The sequence below is a fragment of the Dasypus novemcinctus genome, chromosome 3 (assembly GCF_030445035.2).
Source record: "Dasypus novemcinctus isolate mDasNov1 chromosome 3, mDasNov1.1.hap2, whole genome shotgun sequence".
Lineage (NCBI taxonomy): Eukaryota > Metazoa > Chordata > Mammalia > Cingulata > Dasypodidae > Dasypus > Dasypus novemcinctus.
The window spans coordinates 31109973-31133893 of record NC_080675.1 but is presented as its reverse complement, the minus strand read 5'-3'; the positions used below and the strand labels follow the sequence as shown (position 1 = coordinate 31133893).

The window sequence follows — 23921 nt, the reverse complement described above, 5'->3', positions numbered from 1 at the left end:
CTGCACCTCAGTGTGAGTCAGTGCCTTCCAATTCGGAAGCAAAAGCTGTTTCCTTCATCTATTTTTGCCTGTTTTGTTAGGTGGTAGTAAGTTCTGCAGACTAATCCTACCAACATGAGTTGGCCAAAACCTCATGATTAAAGCAGAAAATCAGTACTGATCTATATAATTAAGACCCCCCAAAAGCCATGTTTAGCTTGAGTTACTGTCATGTACTAGACTGAACTCTAGGTCTGCTTTGCCTTGGGCTTAAATACACACCTCCTTGGGGTCTGTATTAGTCAGCCAAAGGGGTGCTGATGCAAAGCACCAGAAACTGGTTAGTATTTAAAGGTTATTTATTTGGGGTAGGAGCTTAACAGATACCAGGCCGTAAAGCATAAGTTACTTTCCTCACCAAAGTCTATTTCCACTTGGAGCAAGATGGCTGGCGGCATCTGTGGGGGTTCAGGCTTCCTGGGTTCCTCTGGACTCAGCTCCACAAGGTCAGCTGTGTACTGTGAGGCTATCTAGACTGCCTCTCTCCACATGGTCAGCTGTAGACTATCATGTGAATGGCTCTGTCTCTCCCTGGGGTTTCTGCCCTGTCTAAGGAGCTGTCTCTATTCCTTTGTTCTCCTGGCTCAGGCCCTCTCCTCCTGGGGCTTGCCCTCTCCTCCCGGGGTTTGCTTCTCTTTCCTCTGTGTGCTTATTTCCCTGGGCTCCAGCTTAAGACCTGAGCATCAAACTCCAACATCAAAAACCCCCAACTCTGTCCTTTACCATGCCTTTTATCTGAGTCCCCACCCACCAACTCGTAGGGACTCAACGCCCTAATGACGTGGCTCAGTCAAAGTCCTAATCATAACCTAATCACACCCAGGTGCAGACCAGATTACAAACATAATCCATTATCTGTTTTGAAATTCATAACCATATCAAACTTAGAGGGCCCAAAAAAGTTGCCTTAACAATTTGATAAGAAACGTGGGCTCTAGAATCAAGTTAATAGGTCCCTCCAAACACGGACTCCTACATAACATAGGGATGGTTAACTTTTAAAAAGTGGAGCCCTTTCTACTCCTGGCTGGAAAGTTACCATTTCCAGAATACCTAGGGAAAAAAATCCTAAATATCACCTGAGCAAAAACCAAAGCACTGGACAAAGAACCTGTGACATGTCATGCCCAGTAACAGTTCATAGCCCCCGTGCTGATGGCTGTTCCAATCCTTCCCATTGCTGTTTTTTAGATTTATTTTATTTCTCCCCACTCCCACCTCCATTGTTTGTGTTTGCTGTCTGCTCTCTGTTTGCTCCTCTCCTTTTTAGGAGGTGGCCCTGGGAACCAAATAGCTTGAGCCACCACCACTCCCCCCATTTGCTTTTTACTGATAAACTTTCAGTTAATCATCTGAGCTTTTTAAAGCAAAATAACAGCTAAAACAAAACCATACACTTTGTTGGACCTGGGTTTGAATCATAAGTATGTCACGTCCTAGGAAACTGGGCAAATATTCTTAACTAGAAAATGAATCTGGTGGGTATGGGAGAGCATCAGGGATGATGCCTGTCAAAGTACTTGCACCTGGTGGCATTCAGCCAATGGTACCTGCTGACTTCTGAACTCACAAGTACAGGTTTTCCCTTGAGCCACAATTGTTATTTTGAAAAGCTGGTTAACTGGCCAATTGCAAATCATCAGCCAAAGGTTCTCTGTGTCTAAGAACCACTTGGAGGAAACTGTTAAATGCATAAAAGTGGACCCCACCTCCAAAAAGTCTTACTCAGTGGGTAAACTTACATTTTAATAAATCCCAGGTGATTCTGATCATCCAGGATGCATTTTGAGATGCAAACATGTTGAGAAAATCTACTTGTAATGGAAGGGTCAAAGGAGCCCATTTGGATCCTTTTTGTGAGTAATGGGGCAAAAGATTTGAACTTTCCTTCTAAGAGGCAAGGGGAAATCAGCAGGATCTGCCAGCATTTATACTATCTGTGGTTTTATTTATTTAATTAATTAATTTCTCTTCCCTTCCCTGCTCGCCCCCCTCCCCCCAGTTATCTGCTCTCTGTGTCCATTCGCTGTGTGTTCTTCTGTGTCCGCTTGTGTCAGCGGCACCCGGAATCTGTGTTTCTTTTTGTTGTGTCATCTTGCTACGTGAGCTCTCCGTGTGGGCGTCGCCATTCCTGGGCAGGCTGAACTTTTTTTGCCCTGGGCGGCTCTCCTTACGGGGCGCACTCCTTGCGCGTGGGGCTCCCCTACGCGGGGGACACTCCTGTGTGACATTGCACTCCTTGCACGCATCAGCACTGCACATGGGCCAGCTCATCACACAAGCCGCAGTAAGAATTCAATTAGCCTAGCCTAGAACCCTTTTACAAGGCAAACCAGAAGGAAAATTGGACAAAACCATCTTGGTGGCTGGGGCAGCAGCTACAAGAGAGAAATAGACAGTGGTGCTATCTGTGCTAGATGTTTGGCTTCCAATGGGGCTGCTGGGGTTTGCTGGAAGAGCAGCTATTTAAGCCTTGAAGTGCCTTGATACTGGACCAGAATCAGAAAGAAGGACCGCTCTGATTTTCTGAACCCCTGCCTGGGCTCTGATACCAGTTGCTCCTAAAATCCTCTCTTTTACAGTTTCAATGCAGCCTCCAGTAGTGGCGCTCCTCACACACAGGTGTTACCTAACCCTGCAGCCACCTGCGGGGTGTCTCTTCCTCCTTTGTAGAACTTAAAAATACACAACTTTATAGCTGACCTCCTCCCCAGCACCTTCCAGGTCCCTTTTCTTTAGTTTCTTTCATCTGTGGCCTGACATGGTAGCAATACAGTGTGTCACTGAGGTTAAAAATGGGGCTGGCTAAATTCGGTTTGGATAGTAGACAACCATTAGGTATAGATTAAATTTAGACAGCGTGTTTAAGTGCCAAAGTAAGTTATATGAGAAAGGAGGGGAATCAGCAGTTTCCTGTGAAAACAGACTGGGACGTCTCTATCTTGCTCTTTTTTAAAAAAGCTTCTTCTAGGAAAAAAAACACAAAATACATGCCCATACTAATCTTGTTGAATTCCCCAGCCAAGAGAAAGGGAGTGAACTGGCTCCCATCTGGTGACCTCAGATCCTGCCCTCTCTGACCATCATATTATCTTCCCACCAGAGTGTTTTTAGACTGTGGTCCAGGTCCCGACCAGTCAACTTGCCAGAAGTGTGCTGGTGATCCCAGGAGGAAGGCCCTGGCTCTCTGAGCTTCTCTAGGTGGCAGCTTTGAACAGTCAAGGACATACCTTCCCTCATTCGACTTCCTGGCATGTCTCTGCCCTTCCCCAAATGCCAGGAGAGACAGTGAGGCGTCAGGTAATGGGACCCACTAAGGCAGGACTCAGGACCACCGCGGTCGTTTTAGGGGGGTAGTCCTCTGGGCACCTGTGCACGGGGTCTCCCCCGGGGCACGTTACTTGGGGACCTGGGGCCAATTGCACAGAGGGAGCGCCGTTTTCCTGATGAGAAAGAACTTTCGCAGGTGCTTCTGGGGGCGGCCAGCCCCTCCCCACCTCCTAGGCAGTCCCTTTACAAGCGTGACTAGGAGTGCCTGATGTTTACCGACACCTACCCCTGCGCCCCAGGAGCTCTGCCCGCCCAGCTGTGAGGTGGGCGGTTACAAACACGACCCACGCGCGCTCGGCTTGGCCCACCAGCCAAGGCTCCCGATGCTCCTCTGCTCCCATCGGGGCACACCGCTTCCTCTGAGAGAATTTTAAAGTAAAGTGCTTTATCGCTGTGGATCCCAGAGAGCTTTGCAGGCGGTGTCTAGGGGCTAGGGCTGCAGACCCTACCTTCCAGAAGCTTTCGTGAACAGGGACAGTTGAAACTTCAACGTTTCAACCCCACAGAGAAAGAAAGTGTGGTTTGGGGGGGTTGTGGGGGTCAGGAAAGAGGTGCAACGTGTCCTGGGAGAGCCGGCTGTGTGCTCTCTTCCCAGCACTGCCTTCGGTGTACCCAGAGACATCACATTAGGAGCCTGAAATGGGTCATGGAGGGGAGCGAGGGTCTTTCCACCACGGAAACTGCCAAATGCTCCCCATCAGGGCTCCCCACCCACCTGAGAGTTGTTTGACCAGCACGCCCCAGGCAGGTGATGCCCCGGCTGGAGCGGGTTCGATCTCCGGCTGTGCCCGGCTGCTGTAGCAAGCTGCCGCCCCTGCCCCGGGCCAGCGCCATTTCCAGCTGCCTCAGCCTGTCTCCGCTTGGCCCCACGGATGGCCTTCAGCCCCAGGCTAGAAGGTGGCCACCAGGAAGGCAGCTCAAAGTCAAGGCTAGGCCCCGGCAGGGGCTCACAGCAGGTCACTGGCCGTCTTTCCTGGGCAGGCTCTGAGTGGTGGGGTAAGGGAATTGCGTGCGTCACCTAAGGACAAGGGGGCAGTTTCCTGGGAAGGGGGGTCGGCTTGGCAGAGGACGGCCGTAAGATGGGATGCAAGGCCTCCTCAGCTGGCCATTGGGGCCGGGGGTCTGAGTGATGGACAGCGGTTCCCAAGAGGTCCTGGGAATCAGGGTGTCTGGAGAGCCTGGCTCCCACCTGTGTGCAGAGCCAGGGCAGAAGAGCCAAGCCCAGAGGGAGGGGGAGAGAAATGAGTGGCCAGGTTGGGACAGGCCCTGCCAAAGGGCAGGAGCGGGAGGGCCTCACGCAGACACACGCACACATTTCCCGGCCCCGCATGGGGTCCTCCCTGCACCTGGGGCCTGGACACCCGTCAACCTTCTCCCCAACCCCACAGCGACACTGGGATGCTGCGTGGCCCCAGGCTGACCTCATGCTGTGTGAGGATGGGGAGGGGGGAGCCCCTAGGGGAGCCCTCCAGCACAACGGCCCCCGGCCCCCTCCCTGCCGGCTCTCCCAGCAGCCCCCTCAGTACTCCTTGGCCTCCTGCAACTGCTCCAGGTACTCCTCTTCCGAGGGGTTTTCGGCACAGGCCCGGCCATTGTTGGGGGGCCGCACGGTGTGGTAGCGGCTCCAGTCCCCCTTGCACAGGATCCAGGGCAGCGTGTCCACCTTGAAGTGCAGCCCGCGGGAGAAGTCCATGCTGACGAGGTCGGGCGAGCCGGCGCCCTTGCCGCGGGTCAGCAGCCGGGCGTCCTTGTCGTAGCAGCAGTGCTGGGCCGCCAGGGTGCCGCTCTCGGCAGACAGCAGGGAGCGCAGGCAGAAGCGCGCCGTGGGGTAGTACACGTACAGGTGCTCGCGCTGGCTGCTGGCATCCCTCCATCGGAAGCTGCGGCCACGGTACTCCTCCCGCACGCCCTCGTTGCTGGACGCGGCCTCTGGCGGGTACACGCACGGGCAGCTGGGCAGCTCCTGCAGCATCTGCTGCATGTACTTGGCTAGGAAGTCGTTCTTGCAGTTCAGCCACTTCTCACAGCTGTCTATATCTGTGCAGGGCAGGGAGGGGGGCAGAGGGAGGCTGGTCAGTCCCTTGGAGATGTCTGGGAGGAGAAGGCCCTGGCCCCAGTAGGTGCAGAGACGTAGCATGGCACGACGTTGCAGGCAGGAGTGAAGGAAGCCACCCCAGAGCAAGGATCTCCCAATTTGGCAGGCTCTGGGTTGACAGAGAGGGGCTACCACTCGTCACGCTGGCAACCTGAAGCAGGAGGCCAGCCCTGGCCAAGGGGTGAGGTGCCCTTGGTTGTGTTAGCTCTTTAGATGTTGTGATGGGGAAAGATCTTGGGGCCTTGGGGAAGGAGCTGGGGTGACTAAGGGGCAGCAGTTTCTAACTGCCTGGTAAGGAAATGTTTCAATATTTTAAACACTGGCCGTTCTTGCCTTACCTCTGCCTGGCTCGGGCCACAGGACCTTAGGTGAGTCACTCTGCTGCTCCCGCCCCAGCCCCCAGCCATCTACCCTGCCCTCCTCCTGACTCTGCTCCTTGTGAAATCTGGCTCTGACTCTGGCCACACGGAACAAACTGCGCCTCCTTTTTGGCTCCCAGATCTTCCGGACACGCTTTGCTGCACAGTCTGTGGGTGTCTCTCCCCATAAGAGGGTCCCCAGGACAGTGCCACAGCCCGATCTGGGCTTGGGGAGCTCCTGCTGTGTTGAGCATGGGACTCACCCACAGGGCAGGCTACCAGCAGCCGCGGGGTGTGGGTGAGACCGAGAGCCTGACGCAGAGGGCACAGGCGAAAGCACGGCATGCTGCCAGCTGCCCGGAAGGGGCTCGGACCCTGACCGTTTCTGAGAGACGACACTGCCTCCCCCTTCCCTGACAGCCTCCAGTGTCCAGGGGGTGGGAGCCAGAATGTCCGCGCCCTATCCAGCCTGCCTGGGAAGATAGCCCTGCCAGGGGATCTCCAAGCGCTGTGGCTCCCATCTTCACGCCAAGACCTTCCCAGCCAGAATACCAGGCTGTGAAAGGCCAACGGGCCTGGCCAGGGAGGCTCAGCTACACCTGGACCCCCTTGCTGGGGAAGCAGGCCTTCAAGTGGATGGAGGCAAGATTCCTGTGCGTGCAATGGTGCTCCCCCTTCCGGCGAGGGGTGTCCCCACATGTCCAAGATCAGGGCCCAGTCCCTCCACTGACCTGGGTTGAACATATCTGTAGCATTAAGGCCCTGAGGTTGCCACCCCTCTCTGGGGAAGTCCGATATGCTGATGTCCGTGATTCCTTTGGGAAGACAGGAGGCCAAGCTGGGGGGGACGCCCCAGAGCAGCCCTGTGCTCCCGACGGGGAGGGCCAGCCCTCATCGGCCCTCGGGACCCACAGCATCTGGGAGAGGCCTGAGACGAGGTGGGGCAGCCAGGCCTATGAACCTCCTGTACCCCCTTTTCCAGGTCCACGCTTCCACAAGCCCAGACTCCCAGGGGACCAAGCCGGAGTCTAGGGCGCCCCAACCTCTCTCTACGCAGGGGCCAGGGGGCCCATCTCACCAGGACAGGAGGGCGAGTCGCAGCTACGGGACTCGATGACGGTGCGGGTGTAGCACAGGACCGAGTCCTCTGCTGGCTGCTGCTGCCACCGCTCCCGCCACAAGAAGACCAGGGGCTCCACTCCTCTTCCTCTTGAGGCTCCAGGTCTGGCCAGGCCAGGGAGCCGGGGTATGTGAGTGCAGCCCACGGGGGCACTTGTGCAAATCAGAAAAGGCGCCCAGGCCCCGGAGGGCTCAGCCCAGGCCGGGGCTCCCAGCCTGGGGAATCGAGCCCGGGCTGGAGCTCAGCCCCCGCCCCTCAGCTGGGAACCCCTGCGCAGTAAGCAACCTGTGCAGGTGCATGACGTGGCCCTCCTGAGCCAGCACGGCCCCCGGAGAAAGAGGCACCTGGGGCTGGATGCCGGCAGGCTCAGGGTCCGACTGCAGCCTGACCACTCCCCGACCTCTCTGAGCGCTAGTTTCTTATGTCAATCAAAACCAAGGGTGTGAGAAGCCGTTTTGGCTTGACTGATAGGGCGTCTGTCTACCTACTACATGGAGGGTCCAGGGTTCAAACCCAGGGCCTCCTGTCCCCTGTGGAGCTGGCCCACGCACAGTGCTGCCGCATACAATGAGTGCCGTGCCACATAGGGGTGTCCCCTGTGTAGGGGAGCCCCATGTGCAGGTGCACCCCGTAAAGAGAGCCGCCCAGTACGACGGAAGTGCAGCCCACCCAGGAATGGCCCCGCACACACAGAGAGCTGACACACAAGATGACGCAACAAAAAGAACTACAGATACCGGTAAGGATAGAAGCGGTCACAGAAGAACACACAGCAAATGGACACAGAGAGCAGACAACTGGGGAGGGGGAAGAGGAGAGAAATAAATAAAATAAATCTTAAAAAAAAAAAAAAACCACCAAGGGTGCCCTGTAGGTGATTTGTATGTTTGTTTTGTAGGTTCACAACTTTACTATATACTTGTTCATGTATGTTCATGTATGAATGATATACTTCAATAAATTTTTTTAAATGAAAAAAAAAAAACAAACCCAAAAACCCAATGGTGCCAATACATCCCTGGCACTAGGAATATGCAGAAATAAAAAATTCTTGTCCTGGAGGGCTGGCAGGCTTTGGGTGATATTTTATTTTCTGGACATTCTGTGCTGCTGCTATATTGTTTTCTAATAGAAGTAGCCAGTACTTACATAATGCTTACTATAGGCCAGCACTTTACATGTATTAATTCACTTAATACCCCTCAAAAACCCTATGAAGTAAGGGTTATACTGTTCCTTATTTTACAGAGGAAAGAACTGAGGCACAGAGAGGTTAAGTGACTTGCCCCAGGTCACTCAGCTGATAAGTGGCAGAGCGAGCCAGGATTCAAATCCACACAGTCTGGCAATGAGTTCAGTTATGAATGGTGAGATTTATAATATTTCTCACTTTGTTGGACACTGATGGATATAAATATCATATTAACAAGTGTCCACTTTGCCTAGGAGATCACAGGGCTATTGTAAGAATCAAATGTTGTTTAAAAGAAAGAAAACTTTGCAAGTATTGCTACTACCTGATGATGATGATGATGATGATGACAACGACGGCGATGACAATGTTTGCGCAGGGCCTAGGAGATCACAGGGCTATTGTAAGAATCAAATGTTGTTTAAAAGAAAGAAAACTTTGCAAGTATTGCTACTATCTGATGATGATGATGATGACGATGACAACGTTTGCGCAGGGCCTGCACACACGGCCTCCCCAGTTGCCCCGGGAAGGTATGGCCCTCTCTCCCTCGTCCCCAGGTGCACTCTGGATGCCAAGGGGCAGCAGCCCAGGGCTGCCGAGATGGGGGAGCTCACCGTGGTTGCCCGTCTCCTCCTTGGGGGACAGCCGGTGGCCTGTGGCCCCACTGAACCCAGGCTCCAGCTTCTTCTCGTATTCCTCCTCGTTGGCCTCCATGTCATCAAACTCACTGTACTCGTCAGTATAATCCTCCTCCCACTCCTCCTCCTCGCCCTCCAGGTTGCTCCAAAAGGAGATCTGCTTGGCAGGTGGCGAGGTGGGAGTGGCCTGGGACGGGGCCTGGCTAGGCTTGGCCAACAGAGTCATCTTCACCTTGGCCTGGGGGTCCTCCACCACCGTGACGGTCACCTGCGGGGACACCAGCCCCAGGTGAGCCAGTGAGGGAGTGCTCAGAGCTGGACTCCAAGGAGAGGCAAGGCAGGGGGCTCAGCGGGGGCCAGAGGCTCGACCTCTCCTCCGCGCCAGCTGTCTTCCCTCGGCCACCCCCCTTGATCTCCCCGTGCATTAGGATCACCTGGAGATGCTTTAAGAAAAAGCTCAACACCCCTGACTCCCAGAGCCCGCCCCAGGTACAGACGTAACTGGTCTTGGGTGGGACCGAGCTTGGTGCTTCTGGAGTGCTGCCGGGGTTGAGAGCCACTAGTGAAAGAGAGGGCGAGGGGCAGGCAGGAGAAGCCGGCGTAGCGGGCTGGCTCTCCAGGCAGACCCCTGCCCCGTCTCGGGGGGCCACTGACAGCTCAAATCCCCACAGCAGCCCCCGAGAGGAGCTCTTGTGGATAAAGAAAGTCAGTTACGGGAAGGTGAACTTCAAAAATAGTTACTCTTTGGGGCTATTATAAAGTAATAAGAGGTCATTGTACAAAATTGGGGAAAGATAAAGAAGAAAACGAAAGCCATCTGTAATTCCATCTCCATCAGAGACTGTTCTGGGGCTTGACCTTCCAGACCTTCGTGTTTGTGTGTGTACGTGTGTGTGCACACCCGACTGCGTACTTTTAAACGATTTTAAAATGGTACGTTCTCTCTTTTTGTGGTCTTTTAATTTTTTCTTTTTGTGTGAAAGTGCCTTGTGAACCGCAGCTGGTACATGAAAATGCAGAATTATCATCACTGAGGATCAAGACAGCAGCAGGGTAGGCAGACGGGGATTCCCCCCGCCCCCACCCCGGCCTGCCCCCCTCCATGCTCCATCAGGGGCTGCGAGGAGAGGCTGGGCTGGGCAGGACTGACCCCCACGTTTCCACGGGCTCCCAGCTCCCCTCTCGTCTCGTCCTCACAGTGCCCTCCAAGGTGGTGGGGTTTGCCCCAAAGTCTTTCCTAGAAGCTCCGAGAACCCCCCGAGTCTCACCCAAGTTCCCACGGCTGGAAAGTGGGGGTGCAGGAGCTCCTCCTGCCGCAACACACGGAGGGCGCGGGGCCAATCCTCCCCACCCCGCAGGAGCCTGCCCCCCGGGGAAGTCAGGAGGGGCGGCCTCAGGGCAGCGCTGGGCAGCTCCTCTCCCGGGGGCCGCGCTCACCCGGCTGTTGGGGTTTGGGGTGCTCCAGCTGGTGTTGGCCAGTCCCGGCAGCTTCTGCGGCCCCAGCAGCAGGGGGGCGCCCGCCAGGGTCCCGGGAGCAGCGGTCTGGCCCGGGGTCAGGGCTGCTGGCTCGGTGGGGCGGGCTCCGGGGGGCACTGGTGCCTCCTCTTCTCTGGGAGAGGCTGAGACCTGAGGAGGGGAGACCGAGGTCAGGGACCCCCTGGGGCCCGGAAGAGGGTGGCCAGGGAGGCATACAAGGAGGAATAAAGCCCTTCGACACGGCCCAGAGAGGAGAAGCGAGGTGCGGCGGTGGTTCTAAAATGCCAGCCTGGGGAAGCGGACGTGGCTCAACAGATTGGGCGTCCACCTACCACACGGGAGGTCCGTGGTTCAAACCCTGGGCCTCCTTGACCTGTGTGGTGAGCTGGCCCACGTGCAGTGCTGATGTGCACAAGGAGTGCCCTGCCACGCAGGGGTGTCCCCTGCATAGGGGAGCCCCACGTGCAAGGAGTGTGCCCCGCATTGAGCTGCCCCACGCGGAAAAAAGCACAGCCCGTGCAGGAGTGGCGCCACACACACACAGAGCTGAAGCAGCAAGATGATGCAACAAAAAGAGACACAGGTTCCTGGTGCCACTGACAAGAATGTAAGCAGACACAGAACACACAGCGAATGGACACAGAGCAGACAATGGGGGAGGCGGGGAGAGAAATAAATAAATAATACATCTTAAAAAAAATAAAGTAAAATAAAATGCCAGTCTGCAGACCACCTGCGCGAGCCCCCTCAGGCTTCTCCTTATCGATGGACCCCCAGCCCCTCACAGGCCTTTCCAACACCGTTTCTGGGGGCAAGGCCCAGGACTCAGCATATCCAGCCAACACCCCAGGGGGTCAGGCCCAGAGCCAACCTTCCCCACAGGAAGTCCTCCCGCGTCAGGGCAAAGGCCCCCGGGTGGGCCTGGCCCTGCAGGGAGGGCCTCGCCGGGCCCACAGGCCACCCGGCCCTGCCCCTGCCTGTCCAGCAGCCACGCTGCCCAGCGGGGGACACCCCGGTTTTCTCTAAGTCCCACCCTGGCGTGCATCTGCTCCCACGGAGGGTCCAGTAGCCTGGGGCCTGGGGCCACTCCCACCACGGACTTGACTGGCCACACACCTCACACCTTGGGGCAGGGTGGGACGGCTGAAAAAACCTGGGTTCTGGAGAGTCAGATAATCTTGTGGACAAATCCAAGCCCTGCCTCCCTGTTTTAAAGATGGGGCTTAGGTAAGGTCTCAAAGATTTTGAGGAACTGAGCTAGGATTCAAGCTCAGCTCTGCCTGATCTCTGTGCCCACACATTTGCACACACACAGGCACACACGTGTGTCTGGACACACACACATGACAGTAATCCCTCACCTGGGCCCACCCTCTGCATTCACAAAGCACTTCCACTCCGTTCCTCTTGGAGGCAGTTGACGTGGTGGTAAAGAGTGCAGGCTCGAGGCCACATTACATGGGTTCAAATCCCAGTTTGTACACTTACTAGCCGTGTGGCCTTGGGCAGATTACTTAACCTGCCTTAGTTTCTCCCTCTGAATCAGAAAGGACAGCCCCTGTGCAGCCTTGTTAAGTTAGACTGGTGCCTTGCACGTGGTAAGCATGCAACGGATGTTACCTAAGGTGAGGCTAGATGGTTCTCAGCCGGGACAGGGCACCGTGTTAGTCCTTTATGTCTTAGGTCTGAAGACAGCCCACCGTCCCCCTTTGCCTCAACTGCCACCACCCCCTCCACTAACGCACAATCTCTGGGTGGAATACCTAATTCTGAAGCTGCAGCCTGTTAAAGAACTCCTGCCTTCTCCCACAGGACCATGTCCCCCGTCTGTTAAGCTCACATGTGGAGTTTCACACATATAAGTGGACAAAAACACAACTCCATTGTTTTGGGTGATTGTGTCACTGCCCAAATAGAGACAAGATACACCCCACCATTCTCTCTCTCTCTCTCTCTCACACACACACACACAAACACACACAGGGGCCTATGTGCCTCCTCCCAGCCTGGGACAAGCAGCCCCTGGCTGTGTGTTTGCAGTTAACAGGAGTCCTGATACCCACAGACGCTTACTGCATGGCCTGAGCCTGCCTCCTGACCCGTCTCAGCCCTCCCCCTTCCCCTGCCCTCCAGCCCCCTTCTCCTCTCTGCTTCAGGGGTCAGGAACTTGTCATGAAAGCCACGTGCCAGGCGCACACTAGCACTTTCCCTTCCCACCCTGCGGCTGCAGCGGCTGAAGGTGGCACACACAGGCCTCGCAGCAGGTGCTAGAAACCCAGGTTCAACAGCAACGGCCTCCTCAGCCTCCTGAGGCCCGGGGCCAAAGGGATGGGGCCGGATTTCACCCCTCAACTGCAGACCGGCATGTAGTATTCCTACCCAGCCCACTCTGGCACCGGGTGGAGACCTCAAAGAGCCTCCTTGCAAGAAGGGTGCTATCAACACAGCACACCCTCTGGGCACCACTGTTCCTAGCTGGAGGTCTTCGTGGGCTTGCGACCTGCGCAGGTGCCCAGGGCCCCACGCTTGGTTAAATGCTCCGCTGTTGCCATCTTGAAAGTCGTAAAGGGGCCCCACCAACGACGGAGCCCGTCCTGCCGAGCACCCGCTGTGTTGAGCTGTGGAATCCTCACAGCCACCCTAGGGGCAGGCGCTGGCATCATCTTCCCTTCGGAGATGAGGCAAACAAGGATAAGAGGTGAAGGAACTTGCTCAGTCACCTGGCTAGGGGCTGGCTGAGCCGGGGTTTGAGGCAGACAGTCTGGCTGGAGAGTCCGTGCTCCTATACCGTTGAGCTTTGCTAACTCCTGGCAGGGGCTGCCCCTCCTGCTTCACCGCCTGGTACCCTGTGGCACTGAATGGGTTGGATGAACGAAATGTCAAAATAAGATGTTCTGCTTTTCACACCCCACTTTCCCTTTGGTCCTCACAACAACCAAATGAGATTAGAGACTGAGAACCAAAGGGGCTCGCCTGGGAGCAGTAAGCAACTAAGCTTCCAGGCTCCCATTCTTGTCCTTGCCTCTTTTTCCCTAAACCAGTCCTCCAGGGTTCCTGATTCCCAAGAGTGAAAAGAATGGTCTTGAGGGACAATGATGGCCAAAGCTCAGGAACGTGCCCAGACGCAAGAGGAGGCCAGCGGGCAGGCCACAGGCTTTGGCAGCACACAGGACTGGGTTCAGTCGCCCTTCTGGCACTCACTCACTGATTAAGCCAAAAAGACCTGCCCAAAGAGGACTGACTCATGTGCCCCACGAAAGGCTTGTTCAGGTCCCAGTGCCTGGTGCTGTGGTTTGCACCCACTGTCAGTCGGACTTGGAAGATGCTAGTAGTTATGGGCCTTAATCCAAAACGGCTGAAGTCCTCATAAGCAGAGGAACCTAGATGCAGAAAGAGAGCCGTGGAGAGCAGCCAGACACTGGAAGTCAACAAAATCCAGAAGAGACAGGGGAAGATGCTGCACATGCATTGCCAGGTGACAGCGAAGCCGAGGACCGGGGCGCGCCAGCGGCCAGCCCCAGAACACCAGTCTCCAGGGAAAGCACCGCCTGGCTGACACCTGATTTTAGACTTCTCCTAACCTCAGGACGCCTCCCGAGCTAATACATTCCATTCTTTAAGCCAACCTGTTGTGTGGTATTTCTTTAGCAGCTGGGACACTGATACAGAAGCCAACCTTCAGGAAAAAACCTGCTTCTCAGTGCCACCCTGGCCGCAGAAACCTTTCAAAACATTCACACCGAGCCCTGCAATCCAGTTCCTGCTTCCAGGCTTGATGGCTCTCTTCTCTAGTACTTTGTTCTTCACTGTTAGAGCATACCCTCAAAAGCGCTTGCTTTCCCAGCGATAGACCCCTGCTGCTGCAGCGTGAGCTTCCCTGGCTCTGCCCCAGGAGGGAGCCCCGCTGGACAGTTCTCGCAGCCTGGAGGAGCTGTCCTGCTCAGTCCTTCTCTCTGGCCTAATTCTTACCTCCATCACAGCCCTGTGGCATGCAGCCCCCAAGGTCTCCCCCTGCCTGCCCAGGAGGTGGTGGGCATCAGGGCTAGGTGCCCTGGGGCTCTGGGCTTAAGCAAAGCTGGGCTTGGAGCCTGGCTCACCACTTACTACCTGCTGACCTTGAGCTAGTTATGGGACCCACGGTTGGTCTCCTCGTCTGTAAAATGGGGATAACAAGACAAGGAGTACAAAATGCCAGGCACAGGGGCTGCTCCTAACTAGACAGAAGCCTCCCGAGGCACAGGTGTGGCATTCCTTACCTTACCAGCACCCGGAAAATTGCCTGGCCCTGGCCTATCGTAAGGATGATGCCATTCATGTGTCCAGTGCTTTCCTGCCGAGTTCTCCAGCTGACAAAAGGGTTCTCTTACTCTCATTTGACTGTGGGAATAAACTGAAGCTCAGCAACATCCTGCCCGGAGGACGGGGTGGAGCATTTTTTTCATGATGCTGATACTTTTCTTTTTCTCCTTTTTATAAGAACGTTTTCACAGCTATTATTCATTTTCTCCTCAAAACACCCTATTACAAGGGCCAGCTGTGTAGACAATTCACCGTACAGGTGGGTCTCAGTTTGGGCTCCGTGGTCTCTAACCTGTTTCTCAATGGCTTTCTCATCCTGGAGGAGGAAAGCTGAGATTACCCCCGAGCAGGCTGGTGTCCAGGCCTGGAACGCAGTTCCTGCCTCCACTAGAGGTCCTGCCTCCCCTTGCGACTCATTTTCTCCAAGAATATTTGGTTCTTTTTACCAGCATGCACAGCCACTTTTATGGGCCCCCCCCCCCCCGCCCCATGGGATGGTTTGGTAATACCCAGGCTTTAGATGAAGCTAGAGTTTTTTTGTGGTGTTTTTTTTTTTAAGGAGATACCAGAGATTGAACCCAGAACCTCATACATGGGAAGCAGGTGCTCAACCACTGAGCTACACCCACTCCCCTAATGATTCTTTTCAAGTTCTTGGCTAAGTAAGCTGGGGCATGACATACACAGGTGGATCACGTGATCCCCGCATAACTCCTCATAACCACAGACCGGCTCCTAGCCCTGGGTAGGCTTAACTTCTCTGTGCCTCAATTTCTTCATCTGTACATTGGGCAGAATGCTCACCTTGAAATGATGTGACAATAAGAAAACACCACATGGATTAATTTGTACCAACTCTTCAGGCCTCAGGGATTGCTCACTTCCCTTCCGTAATCCCACATCTTTATACCCAGGAGGTTTTAAGTGTTTTGGTTTCTTTGCAAAGTTCTTTGGGCAGGTCAGTTATTTCTGACATATCACCCAAGTGTCCGGAAGAGCAGTCTTCATTCTCTCAACATGACTCCGCAACTAACACTGTTGTATGGCTTTAACACAACAGACAGGGTCCTGGGACATGGTTAGAGCTGGCCAGGTTGTGGAGAGGCTGGAGCCCCTCGTTTTAAATGTGAGGGCTATTCATGAACTATTGTGATTAGTAATCAAAGAAAATGTGGCATTGGTGTGGAGAAAGTGGCCATGGTGGCTGCTGGGTGTGGGGAATGGGAGGAAGAGGTGAGATGTGGAGGCGTTTTAGGGACTTGGAGTTGTCCTGGGTGGTGCTGCAGGGACAATTGTCAGACATTGTATGTCCTCCCATGGCCCACTGGATGGAACGTGGGAGAGTGTGGGCTATGGTGTGGACCATTGACCATGAGGTGCAGCGGTGCTCAGAGATGTATTCACCAAATGCAATGAATGTGTCATGATGATGGAGGAGACTGTTGCTTTGGGAAGGGGGGAGGTGAGGGGGATGGGGGGTATATGGGGACCTCATATTTTCTGAATGTAATTTAAAAATTAATTAATTAATTAAAATAAATAAATAAATAAATGTGAGGGAATCCTCCAAGGTGGGTCACACATGAGTTCCTGACCTGCAACCACCAGCAACCCTGGGCTCTGGGCTCCAAGCTGTTTTTTCTCCACAGAATTAATTCGCTTTAACATATGTTTTAAGATTGCGTCATGCCTTGTACTGTGGGAGACTAGTAAGACTTTGGTGCCAAAATAACTCACCGTTTAGGCTGGTCTCACTGGAGAAAGATTTGGCAAATTTGCTAAAAATAACAACACAGAGTGGTAAGTACTATGATAGAAAACACCTATGCCAGGTGGGTAGAAACAATGCCAGTTTCTTTTTTTAAATTACTGTCAACTCCCCTAGGGGGTGGGGCTGGCTAGGGGCTGTTGAGTGCCTCTGGATTTGTCTACAGTCGCGGGGGTGGCCAGTGGTGGGGAGGAGGGTCGCCCCGAGGACATTTGGTAACGTCTAGAGCCGTTTTGGGTTGTCTCCCCTGGGGGAGGTAGAGGCAGGGATGCTGCTAAACTTTCCTGTGATGCACAGGGCAGCTTCCCCACCAGAGACTCCTCTGGTCCCAGTTGACTGTGCCGAGCTGAGAAACCTGGTCTACAGTGCCCATTCTTAACAGGGGCGAAAACTGGATCTAAGCGGACAAAAAAAATCTTAGTTATGACAATGGTTTGAGACATTCCAAAGAGCCACAGTCCAAAAGCAGAGAGTATACCTGTGGCATTAAAATTTCATGGGGGTTTTTGAATGTAACATTTAAAAGAAAATAAAGAATAAAAAAAAATTTTCGTGGGGGAAGAGGAGCTTAGGGGGAAAAAAAAAAGCTCTAAGAGGCTCCTGCGGGTGGGGTGGGGACAATGGGATTTAGATACACTGAAGCGCCGCGGGGTTCCTTTCTTCCCAAGGCCTGGCCTCAGCCTCAGCAGCCCGGGCACGCCCAGGATGGAGGCGGCGGGGGCTCTCACGGTTAACCCCATGCCCCTTTGAGAGACTCAGTCTCCAGATCATGAAAATGGGAAGAACGGCTGGGGCCTCCTCCCATCACAGGAGTCAGGACCCAGGGCCGCCACCTGCCACACAGGCCTGCCCCCGCATACCTGGGACAAGCGCAGCCCCCGCTTTTTCCCCTGGGGAGGAATGTCCACCAGCCCGAACGTGCAGCCCGGGTGCCCAGAGACCCAGAGTTTGACCGGCCAGGGTTTCTCTCCGAGGCGACCACGACTCTCCGGTCTCACTCGTCTGCCGTACAGCGCCGCCACCCACCCACAGGCCATGCGGAAGGTGCCCCGCCAAACCTCCAGATAGGGGCGCGCTGCTCAGGCCCGAGCCGGCTCAGCGAGGCGCTCTGCGTTTCGAGTCCTGCCTGGTTCCCCCAGCGCGTCGGCGGACCCCTGCGCACCGCGCCTGGCCTCAGATCTCACCCGGACCCTTTGGGTCCCTCGGGGTTCCCCGCAGCCCCCCCGGCCCGCCACTCCGCCCCGCGCTGTCTTCCTCTCCCACCCGGCGGGACCCCCCTGCGAGCGCGCGCGTGGAAGGAGCGGCAGCAGGAGAGGTTCGCTCGGCCGGAGGGAGCTGCGGGGGGCGCGGCGGGGGGCTCCAGGGTGCGGGCCTTCCTCGCTCAGCGCAGAAGTGACCTTTCTCCCCAGCCCGGCCCGCCACAGCCCGGGGAACCTGGCCCTCGCCTCCCAGCCGCCGCGGGGCCCTCAGACGCGCCCCCCGGTGCCTGGGGGCGTCCCGAGCGGCCTCCGCCCGCACCCCGGCCCCCTCTGCCCGCGCCGGGCAGAGCTCGAGGGGTGCGGGGGCCGAGCGCGCTGCTCACCTCGGCCAGCCTCTCGGGGCTCCCGGGCCGGGGGCCGGGGTCCCGCGGCTTGTCCAGGGGGAGCGCTCGCCCCGCGGCCAGCAGCGCCGTCAGCAGCGCCACGCCGAGGACCAGCCCCGCTCTGCCGGCGACCCGAGGCATCGTCTCCCTCCCGAGGTTGCTCTGCCTGGAGTCCTGGCGCCTGCCTATTTACTGCCGCGAGCCTGTTCTCTCCGGGCCGCCCCTCCCCGTGGGTCGCTGCCGCGCGGGACTGGCCGCGGCCCCGCGGGGGCGAGTGAGGGGCTCCTGGGCGGCGGGGGCGGCGGGGGCGGACGGGCGCCGGGTCCGCAGCTCGCGCTCCCTCCCCCGCCTTGGTCCTTGCGAGGGTGGACAGGGCGCTGCTGTGCGGGTCAGCGCCCTGGGATGTGGCCCCTCCGCGTTCCAGGACACGTCCGGGCCCCACCGGCGGCTCCCTTTGATCGGGCCACTTCCCCGCCCTCAGTCCCCGCCACTGTCGCCGCCGTCGCCCTAAGCGAATTCCTGTTCGGGGGAAGTTGTCGCCCGCGGGCCGGCCCTGTCCAGCCCGGCACTGGGACTCCTGGTGCCCGGAGCCACCGCCCTCCCCGCTCCGACGGCGACCCAGGGCGCACAGTCCAGGCGGGGCTTCGCGCGGTAGGGCCGAGCCGATGGCGGGAACCTTCAGATTCTGGACAAACGTTTATTTATGCGTGGAGGCAGGTTTGCTTGGAGAGGAAGTCCGGGAGTAACTAACTACTGCAGTTAACTACTGGCGCGTTCCCCCGAAGCTCTTCCAACTCCGCTGCTAGAGTTGGAGACTTGAAGCATTGACCCAACCCCTGCCATTCTGCGCGCTCCCAGGTCCTTGCGAGTGAGTGTGTGGGGGGTGGGGTTGGACTCCTTCTGGGCAGGGGTGTGAGGCGCAGGATCCATGCAGGGCCTGGAGAGAATGTGCAGTGAGAGCTGTACAACTCTTGGCGTCTGGGTTTAGCCAGATGGAACTTGTAGGGACTGTTCGCAGTTCTGAGAAACCAGTCTTACCCTCACCATCGCCGCACTTGGTGTTTTGAGACAGTTCAAAGCACTGTCCTGGAGTCCACCACCCGGGTCTGAATACTGCTTCTACCTTTCACTAGGTCGGTGATCTTGAACAAATTATCTGACCTCTCTGTGCTTTTGTCATCTATAAAAGGGGGCGGGGCCAGGGTTGTCTACCTCAACGGTGTGAGGAGTAAATGAGAATCCATGTAAAAGGCTTTTTATTAAGATGAACTATAGGAAATCGCCATTTTTTGGCCCAAGGGATTAAATATTGGTAATTTCCTATAGTTCAACCTAATTAGATGTCTGGTGTGTAGCAAACATTCAGATGTTGACCAAAACAAACTTAGCATTTGAGCACCTACTACACCACATTGCATTTTTTTTTCAATTATCATGATTGAATTTATTTTTTTTTAAACTAATTTATTTTTAAAGAAGCTTTAGATTACAAACCACCTTGTATTTTACTAGACTAAATGCCATGCCACCTTGTTCTTCATTGTTGGTTTTTTTGGTTGTTGTTTTTTTTTGTAAAAAGTACTTTGACATCAACCTATTTTGTCTTTTTTTTTTGTCTTTATTTTTTTAATGCTACATTAAAAAAAAATGAGGTCCCCATATACCCCCCACCCCACTCACCCCACTCCTCCCCCCATAACAACAAACTCCTCCATCATCATGAGACATTCATTGCACTTGGTGAATACATCTCTGAGCACCGCTGCACTTCATGGTCAATGGTCCACATCATAGCCCACACTCTCCCACAGTCCTTCCAATGGGTCATGGGAGGGAGGACATACAATGTCCGGTAACTGTCCCCGGAGCACCACCCAGGACAACTCCAAGTCCCGAAAATGCCCCCACATCACATCCCTTCCTCCCACTCTCTATCCCCAGCAGCCACCATGGCCACTTTCTCCACATCAATGCCACATTTTCTTCGATTACTAACCACAATAGTTCATGAATAGAATATCAGTAAGTCCACTCTAATACATACTCTATTCCTCCATCCTGTGGACCTTAGAATGGTTGTGTCCACTCCACATCTATATCAAGAGGGGGCTTAGATTCCACACAGATGCTGGATGCAATTCTCCTGCTTTCAGTTGTAGGCACTCTTGGCTCCCTGGTGTGGTGGTTGACCTTCTTCACCTCCATGTTAGCTGAGTGGGGTAAGTCCAATAAACCAGAGTGTAGGAGTTGCAACTCTCTTGAGGCTCAGGGCCTGGCTATCACATGGACAGTCCAGAGATTCAGGTCACCTGGGTATACACTAAACCCCAGCGCCAACTACAGATCCGGTAAAAGTAACAGGAGAGGTTTGTGGACAAAGATCACATCTGAGTCCAGCTCCATCACACAGAAACCCAAACTTCAAAGTAGGGCCAACTGACATGGCACTAAACTCCATCTGCCATGACTATAGAACCTGTGGGTCTCTTTAGCCCTCAGAAGAACCAATACCTGAGGTTGTATCTACTTTATCTGTCTCTGGGACTCTGCTGAGTTGTGCATAAGGGCGACCCCTCTGATAACCTCCCAGCTCTTTTTGGAGACTCAAAGCCATATAAACTCATTTGTCCTTTCCATTTCCCCCTTTTATTCAGGTCAAAAAGCACTTTTAACTCCTGGTATTATATGTAGACCAAGATATTCTGCTGATCTGAGTTGACCCTTTTATTCAAGGTCATTTTCTAGTTACATCATCAGCTGGGTCTTGGTAGTAATCCCTTGGCACCAGGGAGGCTCATCCCCGGGAGTCATGTCCCACGCAGGGGGGAAGGCAACGCCTTTACATGCTGAGTTTGGCTTCGAGACTGGCCACATTTGAGCAACACGGAGGCTCTCAGGAGGTAACTCTTAGGCACCCTGCGGCTCTAGGCCTTGTTCTTATTTCAGGTGCACAGGCTCGCAAGCATAGTCATTAGTATCAAGGGCTCATCGTTGAACCTTCCTTCTTTTTTGGTCTTTGCCGTTGCACTTGGGGGATTGTTGCTGTTCCTTTAGGGAATGTGATAGAGCCCCCCTTTCTGGGAACTCAGCACTCCCTCAGTTGTTGTTTTTCATTGTAACCACTATGAAAATATCTAAACATTTTTATATACCCTGGATATATGCCCTGGAGAACTCCCTGCCAACCATGTGTCCCCTGTCAATAACATCTCACACCAGTATTCCTCCCCTGCCATTGTTGAACCTTTCTGTGATCCAAAACTTCTTCAAAAATGAAGCCCAATATATTGCCAGGTTCCATTAATAGTAAAATGGAATATAGTGATGAGTTTAAAGGTTAGATATAAAATACATATTAAGGCGGCGGACTTGGCCCAGTGGTTAGGGCGTCCGTCTACCACATGGGAGGTCCGCGGTTCAAACCCCAGACCTCCTTGACCCGTGTGGAGCTGGCCCATGCACAGTGCTGATGCGTGCAAGGAGTGCCATGCCATGCAGGGGTGTCCCCTACATAGGGGAGCCCCACGTGCAAGGAGTGCGCCCCGTAAGGAGAGCCGCCCAGCACAAAAGAAAGTGCAGCCTGCCCAGGAATGGTGCCGCACACACGGAGAGCTGACACAACAAGATGATGCAACAAAAAGAAACACAGATTCCCGTGCCACTGACAACAACAGAAGTGGACAAAGAAGACGCAGCAAATGGACACAGAGAACAGACAACTGGTGTGGGGAGGGGGGAAGGGGAGAGAAATAAATAAATAAATAAATCTTTAAAAAAAATAAAATAAAATACATATTAAAATTGGGATATCAAAAAATTTTAAAATGCAGAAGCTTTGTTTTTGATGTTTTGCCTTCCATCACTGCAATAAGTGTTGCCCTGTATGCAAATTGGCAAGGCAACTTCTTCCATCTTTTCCTCAATGTCTACATCCTTTCTTTTTCTTTTTTTCCTAATTATTAAGCTTGTCTTCACAGAAGTTTTAGATCACAATAATTCATATATATAATATACAGTACTCCCACATATCCAAAATAAAACCCTTTTCCCTTCCACAGCAATAATCTTTTTATATATTCATACTGTATTTCCTGAAACTGATATATAGATATTGAGACAATAGCTTTCAAACAAGGTAACATTTGGGTTTACATTGTGGTTTATATTTTAGAGTATACAATTTTCTAAATTTTAATTATCTTATGTTTTACATTTTGATTTACATTTTAGCCTATTGGCCCCTATACATTTTTGGTGTAATTTAACATGTCTTATATCCATCTTTGCGTAATCTTGTGGAACACTTCTATTGCCCACACAGTTACACTGGTTCCATCTATTCAATACCTCTTTTCCCCTCCCCTCAGGGTCCACAGTGACAGTCAATCTTCATTGCTTGAAGGGCCATGTTCAGAGATACTTGCAACAGTGTTGAGGGCTTGACATGCTCGACTGCCCTAATGCATTGGGAGGCACCATTTCTCTTGAGCGATACAATTCCCTCTATTCGAGAACATCAGTCCTCCCCAGCACGTGGGTATACCTTCACTCTCATTATATGGGTCTCTATCCAATGATATAACCCACTATGACAAAATGAGTACTCACACACTCCCTACAAGCCTGTCCTGCATCAGATTATCCCCTTTAAGTGTCTTAAACAGGTAACCTTCCTTATTATATTTTTGAAAAAGTGTTCTCAGCATTATACTCTCAACCAAATACCTGACAATCTCCTATGTTCATATGTTCCCCCACCCTCCCCCCAATTTCTTGGGCAATATTACCATCTTCCCATCCCTAGCCCCCCTCAAGCCCGCAAAGCCCCACCCAAAGGTAACCCTATGCCCTCATTTTATCCCTTCCTTGTCCAAATACTTACCTCCAGCTTTTCATAGATTTCACCCATGTAGGTGTCAGCTTACATCCTTCCTCTACCCCCCAATTTCCTTTAAGCCTATCATCCAGTCTGTAGTTCTCTGAGGCAGCTTGGTTTGCTTATTTCATATCATTGAGGTCATGTAGTAGTTGTCCTTCAATGCCTGGGTTGCTTCACTCAACATAAGGTTCTCAAGATTCATCCATGTTAACACATGTGTTTGTAGTGTATTTGTTCTTCTTACTCTATTTTCTTGTTGCTGGCTAAGTTCACTTTGAAGGAAAATATTAGGGCCAGGGAAAGCAAAATGAGTAAGAAAAGAAAATGTATAAAGTAGTATTGGTAATAAATGTTAACAGAGCAACAATGTGAGATCTGGGAGAATGGATATTAGACTCATGTAAATTGTGTAGAATTATAGCAGTAAGTAGAGTACCTTTAATGAGACAGTCAACTGAATATGGGGAGGAATATAGTATGAATTAAAAGGCCAGTGTTTTCATGAGAGAGGGAAAGAGAAAAGAAAGACAATAATATCAAGAGTGGATAAAAGACAGAAAACAGAACAAAGGTATTAGAAATAAAAAGTCAGACAATTTGGGGGCCAAACAAAGGGAGGTGGAATGTAAGAGAAACAGTAGATGATGGAGGATAGAAAGATGTAGAGGAAAGGGGATAGTGTAGGTGGCCAAAATCAATACATACAGAAAAGAGGAAATGGAGGATGAGGAAACACAGCAAATGTGAAGTGCTCCCTGCAGCACCTATTATATAAAGAAAATAAAATAAAAAAGAAGAAAAAGAGAGAAAAAAAGAGAAAGGGGGGGCAAAAAAAAGGGGGAGGGGGAACAAGCAAGAAAAAGAAAAAGAGAAAAAAACTAAGTAAAATGAAAAAGGACCTTGGGGGAGAAAACGGGAGAAAAGACCAGGAGACAGTGCAACAGTAGCAACCATGACCGGAAAAAAAAAGAACCAAAGTTTCAAGCTAGGAATCCTCTTTGCAGTTAAATAAAACACTTAGGGATCTGACATTCCCCCTTTCTCCATTCCTCACTTCTCTCTCTCCCAGGGCAGCAGGAAAGCAGCATGAGGGGTCTAGTAGGAGATGCAAGTGGGTCCTTGTTGAACCAACTCAACACAG

The 23921-nt window shown here is 53.2% G+C and overlaps 1 protein-coding gene across 2 annotated transcripts; it reads right to left on the bottom strand.

The window, feature by feature from the left end:
• Positions 1-320: 320 nt before the first annotated feature.
• Positions 321-18180, bottom strand: ISM2 (isthmin 2). Of its 2 annotated transcripts, XM_058292968.2 has the most exons (6): positions 17902-18180; positions 10214-10402; positions 8753-9044; positions 8461-8517; positions 6555-6638; positions 1967-5406 (listed from the first exon to the last, which is right to left on the bottom strand). In XM_058292968.2, exons 1-6 carry the CDS (start codon positions 18040-18042, stop codon positions 4889-4891), a joined length of 1281 nt encoding a protein of 426 aa, XP_058148951.1. In that variant the 5' UTR covers positions 18043-18180; the 3' UTR covers positions 1967-4888. The 2 variants fall into 2 exon arrangements, with proteins under 2 accessions (XP_058148954.1, XP_058148951.1); XM_058292971.2 differs by lacking the exon at positions 6555-6638 and having other exon boundaries at positions 321-5406.
• Positions 18181-23921: the final 5741 nt, after the last annotated feature.

What these genes read in the sequence shown, in the direction of transcription:
- ISM2 (XM_058292968.2), bottom strand. Translation starts at nt 18,042, where the DNA reads ATGCCTCGGGTCGCCGGCAGAGCGGGGCTGGTCCTCGGCGTGGCGCTG. An exon ending in GCCCCGAGAGGCTGGCCGAG is followed by an intron (nt 10,403 to 17,901) that starts GTGAGCAGCGCG and finishes TCCCCTCCTCAG; the next exon opens with GTCTCAGCCTCTCCCAGAGA. An exon ending in GGAGGAGACGGGCAACCACG is followed by an intron (nt 8,518 to 8,752) that starts GTGAGCTCCCCC and finishes GTGATCTCCTAG; the next exon opens with GCCCTGCGCAAACATTGTCA.